At 41.2% G+C, this 12,185-nt stretch overlaps 1 protein-coding gene across 1 annotated transcript in view; it reads left to right on the top strand.

Annotated features, from left to right (window-relative positions):
- timeless (timeless circadian clock) overlaps positions 1-11,553 on the top strand; it is a 54,084-nt gene extending 42,531 nt beyond the window's left edge. The window contains exons 19-30 of the mRNA XM_060820881.1: positions 822-967; positions 1,339-1,427; positions 2,205-2,328; positions 3,370-3,452; positions 3,786-3,928; positions 4,910-5,132; positions 6,141-6,209; positions 6,530-6,648; positions 7,409-7,595; positions 7,995-8,070; positions 9,507-9,586; positions 9,832-11,553. Coding sequence (XP_060676864.1) covers positions 822-967; positions 1,339-1,427; positions 2,205-2,328; positions 3,370-3,452; positions 3,786-3,928; positions 4,910-5,132; positions 6,141-6,209; positions 6,530-6,648; positions 7,409-7,595; positions 7,995-8,070; positions 9,507-9,586; positions 9,832-9,959 — 1,467 coding nt within the window. The 3' untranslated portion in view covers positions 9,960-11,553. The remainder of the gene's footprint in view (positions 1-821; positions 968-1,338; positions 1,428-2,204; positions 2,329-3,369; positions 3,453-3,785; positions 3,929-4,909; positions 5,133-6,140; positions 6,210-6,529; positions 6,649-7,408; positions 7,596-7,994; positions 8,071-9,506; positions 9,587-9,831) is intronic.
- The last annotated feature ends 632 nt before the right edge of the window (positions 11,554-12,185 follow it).

Below are 12,185 nucleotides of genomic sequence, written 5' to 3'. Positions count from 1 at the left end.
GGGAAATATATCCCTGGTGGTGGGGTCTTTTTGGAGGTGGCGGAAATGTCGGCAGATGATTTGGTTTATGCGAAGGTTGGTAGGGTGGAAGGTAAGCACCAGGGGCGTTCTGTCCTTGTTACGGTTGGAGGGGTGGGGTCTGAGGGCAGAGGTGCGGGATGTGGACGAGATGCGTTGGAGGGCATCTTTAACCATGTGGGAAGGGAAATTGCGGTCTCTAAAGAAGGAGGCCATCTGGTTTGTTCTGTGGTGGAACTGGTCCTCCTGGGAGCAGATACGGCGGAGGTGGAGGAATTGGGAATACGGGATGGCATTTTTGCAAGAGGTAGGGTGGGAAGAGGTGTAATCCAGGTAGCTGTGGGAGTCGGTGGGTTTGTAAAAAATGTCAGTGTCAAGTCGGTCATCATTAATGGAGATGGAGAGAGTCCTGTAATAGACCAGACCAAGTATGCTAGATTTCCTCCCCTGATGAAGGAGCTTTGAGATTTTAACAACGATCTGGTAAATTCATGGTTGCCATTACTGATTCTAGCCTTTTGTTAACTAATTAAATCAAAAATTGAATGTAAACTTCCCAGCTGCTGTGGTGGGATTTGAACTTGTCTCCAGATTATTAGCTCAGGCCTCTGGATTAATAGTTCAGTGACCTTACCACTATGATACCCACACCATAACTGGAAGTGAGCAGGACTGACACCTTCCAGGGAGGACAAGATTGCCTGCTAGTTACTTGTGTGGTCTGAGAATCTGTCTGACGTTCTTGGCCATCACAGCTAGACAATATGCATCTGACAGTTAACTTCTGTTTCTTTTTGCAATAGGAGCTGGTGAAGTTCTCCAAATACGTCTTGAACCGATTCTTTACTTTAGCTGCTGAGAACAGCAAAATATTTGTGGAGCTGCTGTTCTGGAAGAACATTGCAACCATTCGAGAAATGACTGAAGGTTACAGGAAGGACGAGCAAAGGCGAGTGCAATTGAGCATGAGAATGTGGGAGGTCTGGTTCTTCTGTGTTATGCTAAAACAATCAATGAATCTGATGTTCCAGATGCGAAAGCTAGTCTTGCTGCCATTTTGATAGCATTGGCAATCTTTAGTTTGACACAAACTATCTCATCTGTACAAACTACATAGGACTTTGAAATGATCGATTGTTGCTCGATTATTTGATTGCCAAAATGGATTTGGCCACTATGGTTTTGTGCTTGCTGACCAAGTTGTGTTTTTTTTCTGTTAAAGAAGTGGATGAGGCTGAGGTTAAAGAATAGTCCATTGGCACAAACACAAAGGTGCTTTGATTAGCAGTTGTGATAGTGAATGGTTTTGAATTTTTACAGTGAAGCAAACAAAAAGGCTCCAACCTGGTCGTCAGAGGAAGAGGAGGAACTTGAAACACTGTATCTAAGATTCAAAGAGGAACAAGGAGGTATGTGTTGTGTTTCGGTCATTTTTGAATATATCCCATACCAAGCTCGCAACTCACTTTTCATCTCCCCAGTTGTTCTATTTAAATTCCATTGTAATCGATTTTTACCGCCCAGAGGATGGCGATTTGGACCGTCACATCTGTGTCAGCTCTTTGAAAGATCTTTCCGATTAGTCCCCGCTTCCCTGCTCTTTCCCTATGTCCTTGCAATATTCCCATCGGTGGAAGGATTGAGAACCAGAGGGCACAGATGCAGTGTAATTGACAAAAGAAGCAATGGAGGCATGAGGAAAATCATGTTCACACAGCGGGTGGCTAAAATGCACTGCCAAAGATCAAGATTTTGGAAAGGAAATCAGATCACCTTTTGGCAATGGAAAATTTGCAGGGATATGGGGAATAAAGGTGGGAATGGCACTTGATGCCTTGCTCCTTCAGCAGGTCAGCACAGACACAACAGAATGGTTAGCCTTCTGTGCTGTAACTATTCTGTAATTTGAAGTGGGTTTTATGATCTCGATCTTTGTTGTGTAATGTTTAATTATTCCAGAGGTAATCTTGTATCCTGATGGTTGCACGCACACATTTGGAAAGCAAAACGTAGCTATTCTGTTAGGAGAAAGTGAGGACTGCAGATGCTGGAGATCAGAGCTGAAAAATGTGTTGCTGGAAAAGCGCAGCAGGTCAGGCAGCATCAAAGGAGCAGGAGAATCGACCGTTTTGGGCATAAGCCCTTCTTCAGGATATTCTGTTGCATTGTTATCTTTCCTTTTACAGATAAAGATGTCATCGACAGTATCATGGAATGCATTAAAGATGATACAAGGACCAGGAGGCAGATTGCTGCCAAACTGGTTCAAATGAACCTGGTGGATAGTATAAGAGATTTAAAGCGTGTCAAGTAAGTGTTTGCAGTATCGTTTGCCTATTAAAGGACCACAGGAGAAAGTGAGGACTGCAGGTGCTGGAAATCAGAGTTGAAAAATGTGGTGCTGGAAAAGCACAGCAGGTCAGGCTGCATCTGAGGAGCAGGAAACTCAACATTTCAGGCACAAGCCCTTCATCAAGAATGTGGGGGGTTACAAGGGAGCTGAGAGATAAGTTGGAGGCTGGGGCTGGGGGGAAGGTAGCTGGGAAGGCAATAGGTAGATGCAGGTGGGGGATGATACTGATAGGTCGGAGGGGAGGGTGAAGTGGATAGATGGGAAGGAAGATGGACAGGTAGGACAGTTCAAAAGGGTGGTGCCGAGTTGGAGGGTTGGACCTGGGATGAAGTGGGGGGGATGGGAAATTGGGAAACTGGTGAAGTTGACGTTGATGTCGTGTGGTTGGTGGGTCCCAAGGCGGAAGATGAGGCATTCTTCCTCCAGTTGTCGGGTGGCTTGGATTTGGCGGTGGAGGCGGCCCAGGACTTACATGTTGTGGCAAACTGGGAGGGGGAGGGCCACAGGCAGCAAAATCTTGGTAGGCAAGACTTTGGAAAGTGAAACCAGGCAGTAGAGTTCAGAAAACGTTCACTAGCTGAAAACGATTGGCTCACAAGGATAGTTATTTGTTTAGATTTGCTTCTTAATCTCCATCATTCCCTTCAGTATGAAGTTTGATTGTTTCACAGACACAGTTCGCTGAGACTTCATGGTCATGAAGTAATACATGTCTTTGTATCAATAATTATTCACATACAGGGTTACTTGTCCCCATGTGATGTCACAGACTAAGGGAAGGTTCACCAAGCTATTGTTGATCATAGCATAAAAGCTCGTTTTAAAGTAGGAAAGATACATACACGTGCGCCCCCACCCCACCAGCTTAAACTTTTAATCAGCTCCTTCTACCTGTCCCTCTGCGGTATTGTGAGCAAAGCATTCTGAAACATGCTGTGGGAAACATAGCCACCTTGTTGTGAAATTAGCTTGTAACATGTTGATTTTACTGCTTTAAGGAAAGGAACTAAGATTGTGCTTTGGAGAGAGGAACAGGAGATGGAGCTTGAGACATTGTTTGTGAAGTTCAGAGGATCAGATGGTAAGTTGTAACTAACTGGAATTTATTTGCTTCTGTTGTTTTTGAAAAAAAAAACTCATCATAAGATATCCTCTGATACAGAGCAAATTATTAAGATTCTTTTATCACCTCAAGCTATAACTTACTAACTCATTGCAAAGCAGGGATCACATCTTCAGTCTGCCTGCCTATTCTGACTTAGTTCCTTGTTATCTTTTACCATTTTAAAGCTCTTCAAAACAACATTCTTATTGTGAATGAAAACTGAATGAATTGTCTATAAACCTAAAACATTGTAATTTGAATGAAAGAGGCAAAATACAATTTGATGAAATCGATCTCTTTTATCTGAAGATATCCTTGGCAATATCATGAAAAACATAACCACCAAGCGATCCAGAGCCAGGATTGTTGATAAACTGATCAGCATGGGTCTCGTTTCTGACAGAAAAGAACTCTACAAGAAGCGAAGGAAATTAACAAAAGGAGCAAATCAGGTATTCTGTTTCTCAACACTCCCAGAGTCACTGTTGGTTTAAAGTGTGTTGTGGTATTACAGTGGGAATTGGGCATGCTGGTCACATAAGAAACTTAGTGAAATAAAGTGTGATCTGGTCATATGTTACCTGTAAGTGGAACCAATAATTGCAACATGTGAACTGAGTGCAGTGGTGCGAGAATGAGGTGGAAAACTGCCAAAAACCTTGCTCTTCTGTTTCTGTGTTTACAAGCCCCACTTACTGAATAGGCTGATAACCACTGCTAAAAAGCATCTGTTCTTGGACTGACTCTCTGTGTGAGGGGACTACCTTCACTCTGTCTTTTAGCTGTAACTGAGAGGATAATTTGAGAGGGTTGCTCTTTACATTTTTTGCTCATAACATTTTGTCATAATTTCAATTTGAATTTACTGAATTGATCCTGGGGAGCAAAGTAGACCGTTCAACCTGTCAATCCTGCTCTGCCGTTCAGTTAGATCTTTGCTCAGTTCTACTTTACTTCCTTGGCTTTGTATCCTTGTTTAATTTAATTGACCAAATCTATTCACCTTAGTTTGGGAAAGTCCAGCTGCCAATAGCCTCAGCAGCTTTCTGTGACAATGTCCTGTAATACCCAGTAATGAACATTTGCCCTTTGGAGTCTTGCAGGTTTTCAGCGAATGTTACGGAATTCTTTTGGTCCCTATGTTCTGCTAGTGTGGAGGAATTGTCAATGTCCGTACCTAAATTTGAAGTGATTTCTGTTCCTTCTGTTGATGAAGGAAACTTGCTGCTCATGCTCTCACCAAACTTTTCAAGTTGAGTTACTCTGTTTTCAGTATACACTTAAATGTAAAATTGTTTTAAAGAGACTGACAAAGGGGGCACTGATCTATCTGAGTAAACATGAATTGTCTTAATTTTCTGTTTGCCCAGAAAATAATTTCTTTGAAAGACTCCCTGGTTATAAGAGGCTTTAACTGTGATTTGTTATTTCAGGAGGAAGAGGAAGACTTCCTAAATGATGTGGGCTATGATGCAGTTCAGGGGTTATCTGAGGTCGAGGATGAACTGGATGAAGGTGATAGCAGTGACGATGAGAAAGTGGAGCTGATGATTAAATCCAGATCAAGATGCACTACAAAAGGAGATGGACAAAATATGGGTGTGGAAGAGGCTGACCCAGCAATCCTGAATCTGTGCTCCAAACTTCAGCAACAAGGTGATTTTTAAAATTGAAGCTATATTTCATTTGGGTTTTTGCAAAGGTTTAAAAAATTTACTGTCTTCGTGTTGGATGGTAATGTGGCTTTATTCCTTCATTTTATCTGCTATATAAATCTCAAGGCAAAGCGAAAGAAAGAAATGAGTTACTGTGTTGTGCAACTGGCCTTTCAGCTGTAGGATCTGGGTTTGACTTCCAGTATTTAGGCAGTCTTAGTCTCAGTGGGGTCTGGGTCAGTGGCACAAAATTGCATTAATTGGGACTGAAACACAAATAAAATCTCTAGCATTGATATTCCTTGACTTGGTACAAAATTCACAAAGAATCGGACCTCATACAACTGAACGCTGGGATGAGGATTTTCCCAGTGCTTGATTGCAGTCATGGTATTTGCAGTAATATCCTGAAAATACATTTTGTGTTTCTGAGTGATGTATCCTAGGCGATTAGTTTTATTAGATCAGACAGTTGACTAATTGGAAGCTAGATAGTTTTTCTCCTTTAGATATGTCTTTCCAAAAGATTATGTCTTGAAACCAAAGGCCGTCGGAGCTCTCTTGATGAATTCAATGCAGTTTCTGTTGCTGCTGAGTTAGCTGCTCCAATTATCGTTACAATCCTGAGGAAGCAGAGAAAGATAGAAACTCTTGCATTCCTAAAGAATCTTTCACAACTGCAAGATAAATCACACTATAGCCAACAAAGTACTTTTGAAGCATAGTCACTATTGTAATGTAGGAAACCCTGTCATTGCCACTGAAAAGTCCAGGCCCTATTTTTTTGGAGGTGGAGGACAACTTAAATTGCAGTGACGTACTATTACCAGTCCTTATTCTTAACTCGTTCGTCCTCTCAAACTTGTTGCTGCACTCCTTTCTTCCCTTGTCCAATGAAACAGTGTAGAGACTTTTAAAATCTGAAACAAACGTATGCATAGGCTCCAGCAACATAATGGCACTTGAGCTACCTTAGATTACAAAGTTTCATTTCACTTTCTCAATTCAGGTCTGTCGGGCCCTCTTCTGTGGCTGCAGAACTGCCTTAACAGAACAGCAGACAAGCGAGAAGATGCTGGTCAGTACTTTCTTACAATTCCTGATCTAAAGACACTGCTTTATCCTGTTGATTCATGCACACTACACTGCTGATGTCCTGTTGGTCAAGTTAGAACCAATTTTAAGAGTACATGTGATGTATTTGCCATACATATAGTGAACCAGCTGAGCTTCTGTGTGAATGTGGTGCAGGGTGAAGGGAAATTGTCCCTTTTTAGTTTAGCCTGCAAATGTCTGACTGAGAGCACTGCCTTCCCTTTCACATTTCACTGAAAAGGATCTCGCTTTACCTGCAGAGTCTCCATATTTCAGTATTCTTTAAATCTGGTTTCCTTGCAGGGACCTCGATTGCAGTCCCACTTGTCCCCTTGTCTGAAGAAAATGAAGATGCTATGGAGCATGAAGTGTTCCAGAAACTTCTGAAGAAAGTTGGAATTCGGCCGCCTGCCGATGAGCAGGTGACATGTGATTGCTGACTAAATAATCGTCTCAACAACAATTAGACTAAAAAGGGCTGTAGTCTTTCCTGTGGAAAGAGTTTTATTCCTATTCTTGCTACAGCAATGCAAGAATCCAATGGACAATGCTCAGACTGCCAGCACTGAGATTCAACAGTGTTTAGCAGTGCAGCCCCAGTCAACCCACCTGGATTCTGTCAGACAGTGTTGGCCACTGCTACTATTCACTCTGGCTTGACATGTGTTTTTATGCATTGAACATTTGGCCATCTATATCTAATTGTTTTAAAATTTCTTTTCCTTCCTTATATTAGTTCACCTATTGAAACTGTCATACTATTGCTCACATGACAGGATTATGAGCATATGCTTCCCAAATTATGGCACACTTTAGAACTTGGAGGTTTTAATTTTTAACTGTCTGCTCTGTGGGTATTATTGTTGCCTCAGACTCCGAAAGTGGTTGTTTCAGGTCCCACTCGGCTTGAATGTAATAAAGTTTATAACACCAAGTGCAGTACTGAGGGAGTACTCCACAATTAAGGGTGCTGTCTTTTAGATGAGCTGTTCAACAAAGGCCCTGTTTGTCCTCTCTAATGAACAGAAACATCTCATTGCCATTGCTTTAAAGAAGCAGACAGGTGCGTTCTCCCCCTGTAGTCTGGGGTCAATATTCATCCCTCATCCAATATCACTAAAACAAAGTTATCTGCCTTCCCTCCAGTTACTTCTATATGTAATATTCCTTTGTATTTGCTAGGAATCTTTCTGGCGTATTTCTGCTCACCTGAATGTTCAGCAGTTGCGCAGGATTGCTTCGGTTATCACCCTGCATGATGGTGGTGGAGGGGCAGTGGAAGGAGACGAAGATGCTAGTGCAGATCAGAGCTCTGAGGACTGGCAAGCTCAGCTGGTGGCCAAGGAGGGGAATGCCACTCCTCCTAAAGGTAATGAAATAAATTGGAATAACTTTGCAACTGAAACTCTTCTGGTTATGTGTTTTTTGTTCCAGGCATGATATGGATTTATTTGATCCTTTGAAAATTGGTAACTGTGATGATGCTCCAACCTACTGGGTAGTGAATGTTAGATGCGCATCCACAGGTTTTCAACAACTGGCCCCAATCCATTCCGCAGACTTGGAGAGCTCCTGAATAAGATACTTCCCTCATCCTTCCCTGGTAGGGAATTCAAAGACCCACCAAGTTTGGCTCATGGAATAAGGACAATGCAAGTTTAAAATGTTTTAAAAGTTTAGGGAGAGACTGATTTTTGAAACATTTTCTCTTTCCCTCCCGTCTTGGTCTCCACACTTACTGATATTTTCATTGTTTTATATTTTACAGTTGGTGATGATGAATCCAAAGGGAGGACCAACCGAGCTGATGATTCCTCCTCTGGAGCAGACAGTGACATCAAAAGGCAAGTGCTGAAGCATTCATTGGGCTTGTACGTTGCAATACACAGAGCCTGGTGGCACAGTGCTAACAATGTGTCACAGCAAGGCTCTCTGAGGAGGATGTAGACTGCTGAGGAGAAAGGGCAACGTGTAATCAAATAAGTGCTGAAGTTGAAATGTTCTTATTACTTGATAACAAAGCTGAGGGTGGCACAGTGTCTCAGTGGTTAGAACTGCTGCCTCACAGCCCCAAGGACCCAGGTTCGATCCCACCCTCAGGTGACTGTCTGTCTGTGTGAAGTTTGCATGCTCTCCCCATGTCTGTGTGGGTTTCCCCCGGGTGCTTCAGTTTCCTCCCACAGTCCAAAGATGTGCAGGTTAGGGTGGATTGGCCATGCTAAATTACGCATAGTGTTCAGGGATGTGTGGGTTAGGTGCATTAGTCAGGGCTAAGTTGGGGAATGAGTCTGGGTGGGTTACTCTTCGGAGGGTCAATGTGGACTTGTTGGGCCAAAGGGCCTGTTTCCACACTGTAAGGATTCTATGAGCATTACCCACAGAGAAAACATTTGGCTGATGGAAAACCCATTTCTCTGGCTAGCTTTAAGAATTTGAATGGGATTGCATTTGTGCAGCGTTTTGAGTTGCTGGTTGGTCTCGTTCCACACCATAAAACTGATTTGACCATCTCACTGAGACAAACCACATAACATGTTTGGTGGGGAGGATATCATGCTGGCACAGCAAGGAATTGTGGGGTTTTCTTCAGGGATTGAAGGTTCAGAAATATTGAGGTCAGAGTAAAGGCAGCGTTACCTTGTATCTGCTCTGTACCTGTAAGATTGATTTTGAGTGTTAAGAGTGGGAAAGTGGTTACATTTCCCAGTACTGGCATCTGTTAGCAAAATAAAACTATATCTCAATTAGTGAAATGGGGTGGAGTGATTGATGTGGAGTATAAATTAAACCTTTTAGTAAATATCACTGTAGCTAAATTATTCCTACTTCTCCATCTTCATGGAGCAGGCTGATTCACAATCTCTGAACTTTGACACAGACAGCTGAGATTGCATCATTGTCATTGTACTCGTTGTTGGATGTGGGCCTGTATCCATATCATCCCCTCACTTGGAATGTTCCTTTCCGTCATCCTGTCCTTGCATTACAAGCAACGCAGCTTCAGAAGCACTTTATTGACTGTAATGTGCATTGGCAGGTCCCGAGAGCATAAAAGGTGCTGTATAAATGCAAGTTTCTTACACTCAATGATAGTATCTTTGAAAGATCACTGCGTACTGCAATGTGGATACGCATTCCACCACGATGTACGCTGAAAGTGTCATGCTGTAAGTGTTGTATTTATGGAAGGGATGTTCCAGTGATCAGTACCTTTGCTCAGTAAATTTGACCATGAATTGTCCTGTGTGGATTAAAAGCAGATTATATTTCATTGTTGCAGTGATGATGAGAAGACCAAACACAAACCTCCACTAAAGCGAAGTCGCCTGCTCGATAGTGATGATGAACTAGATGATGAGGGTAAGATTCTGTTTTTCTTCAAAGATTGTAAGATGCGGGTATTCAGTTTCTAGATCTTCTGGCAGAGGCCAGTGTGCATTGTAGTCACCAGTGGGAGGGCAGGGGTTCCCAATAATAGGCCAAGTTGTGCCTCTTGCCCTGTCAAAGAGCCTGCAGTAGCTAGTATCGACAAGTGGCTAGAGCGTATTTTGCACAAGGACAGCATTGATTCTATGGTTTTAATGGTCTTGAATGTGGAATTTCAGTGAAGGAATCTGTTGACACTGAGATGGTGGAAGAGCCCAAGACTGACTCTGAGGTGTCTGACTCCGAGGTCACCCATAGACTGATTAAAAGGCGGAGGAGAGCAATTGAAGATGATGACGAGGATTAATTGTAATGAATTTAGTTTTTCGGAATGGTTCTGAACACTGGATCGAAGATTCATTTTCATGTTCATCAAATATTACAATTCTTCATGCAAGTTTTGAAAGCAGTTCATTCACTGGGCGAAACAATAGAATATATACTTTACATACAGTGTTTTAAACCACCTGTGCTCGTACTCCCATTTTAAATGATATTTTACAAAGCCAATAAAAAGTGAAGTATTCAGAGAGTGCGAAACAATGATTGGATTGTGCAGCTTTCATGATCCATACGCACCTTGTGGAAATGAAAAGCTAAAATCTCTGGAGAAACCTTATCATTAACCTGGCTTCTTGCTTGGGTGTAGGCTGACTCTGTATCCATTTCAATTAATGTGTATGTAACCAACCATATGTAATCCTTTGTGAAATGTTTGTCATGAACAGCAATGAAACCTTGGATTAGAGCATAAGGCTTTCCTCATTGCAGCATTTAGCTTTGTGCTTATCATTATTTGGTAGAGTGTTGGTTCCATCTTAGTTTGTTTTAAACCTGACATTTGGAAATTTTCTACTTTGTGTATGGCCTGAAATTAATTACAATTTATTTGAATATTTTAACTTTGATAGATTTACCTTGAATAATGTCTATGCATCATTCTTCTGCATATATTGAATAGCTGAATTAATTAATAATTAGGGCAGACTCATTGGAGATTTGTCCATTTTATATAATGTGCAAGGTGATTTCTGCTATACATTTTAGCAATGTTGAATTTAGCTTGTCAAAGCCTATTCCTTCATGTCACATGTTTCCATTGAAATCCAAATCTCTGATATCCTCTCTCTTATCATTATAGCATCTAGCTGTGCCCATTGCTTCTCCCTCTCCTATACTGCCCACAAAACTACTCCACACCTTTCAAAAGTCTGATCGAAGGAGTTTGTTTTGATATTAAATGGTGTTCGTATTTTGTACACTACTGTGCCAAAGACTTCAGTTCTGTTTTTCATTTACCAGAGTGGAATTTCCTGTGCTTCCATATTGAAGCTTGACACTTTCAAAAGAGAGGAAGATTTATCTCAAGGAAGTTTCAGTGCTGGAGAAGTTGGATATTAATTTCCTGTTGGCTGTAATTGACAGATTATAGTAAAATATTGGAACTGCCCAGTGTACTTTGCTAGAATATTACCTTTAGGTTGGATAGGTCCTGCAATTCAGCCCGTAATGAATTCCTCAGGTGTTCCCTGTGTTTGGGGGAAAATAACTGCCTAGCAATCCTTTGTATAAAAGAGTTACTGGACAAATTAAATGCTGAAATGGGGGAAATCCATGATCTTTTTGTGGATGAATAAGATTAGCTAGCTTACTTTACTCAGTTGTCATTAACTTGTGATCTGAAAGTCCTAAGACTGTAGACTCCTAGTGATTAAAGAGATACTTTGATCAAACCTTGCATAAAGAATAACTTGTAAGATGGAAATTGGATTATTCCACGAGTATGATGCTTTGTTTTCACATTGAACTGTGCTATTCAAAGAAACTAGACATTTTTGTATTTGATTTGTGAATACAAGTGATTTTTTACAGCATAATCCAAAAATAAATATAAAATGTGTTGCAACATAATTATATTTTCAACTTAAAATTAAAATTTGTAATAGGTACTATTTCCTATTTATGCAGTAGAATTTTCATTTTCATCTTTTCTCGTTTGGTGTGAGAGTTGAAAGAAGTGTTGGCTCTTTATTAGGGTGAATGGTCTTCAGATTGTATGGTATTAAAAATCTGGTCTAATGTTGGTGAGTTTGCAATTCCCGGGTGTTTCAGTATTTAAACTATGAAACTTCTGAACTTGCTTTAGTTTTAAGCGTCAAACTGGTGCAAGTGAGCAAAATGTGCTCACTTAACTCTACTACTTTGAGTCACCTGTAGCAACCTTGTATATGCCTAGCTGAATGTCCTCGAGTGAAAGATTGAGCTTAAATTGGTTTCTGCTAATGTAATGACTGATCTGTGAGCTATGTTCCATTTACAAAATAAGGTCTACTAGCATATATGTAGTGGTGTGAAAGTTCAGACTGAAGCTCTTTTACAATATTATACTTGTGTCTAATTCACTTGCACAATACATTTAACATTGTCATACAACTCAGTGAGCTCAGAAATAGCGCCACACACAAACTGACACTGAGAGCAATGTCTTAAAGGAGGTGGATGGAGGGATGCAGTGTCCATTTTAAGGGTATCA

This window comes from Hemiscyllium ocellatum, chromosome X (assembly GCF_020745735.1).
Source record: "Hemiscyllium ocellatum isolate sHemOce1 chromosome X, sHemOce1.pat.X.cur, whole genome shotgun sequence".
Classification (NCBI taxonomy): domain Eukaryota; kingdom Metazoa; phylum Chordata; class Chondrichthyes; order Orectolobiformes; family Hemiscylliidae; genus Hemiscyllium; species Hemiscyllium ocellatum.
The sequence above is the reverse complement of the archived record's forward strand: the minus strand, read 5'-3'. Positions and strand labels throughout refer to the sequence as shown.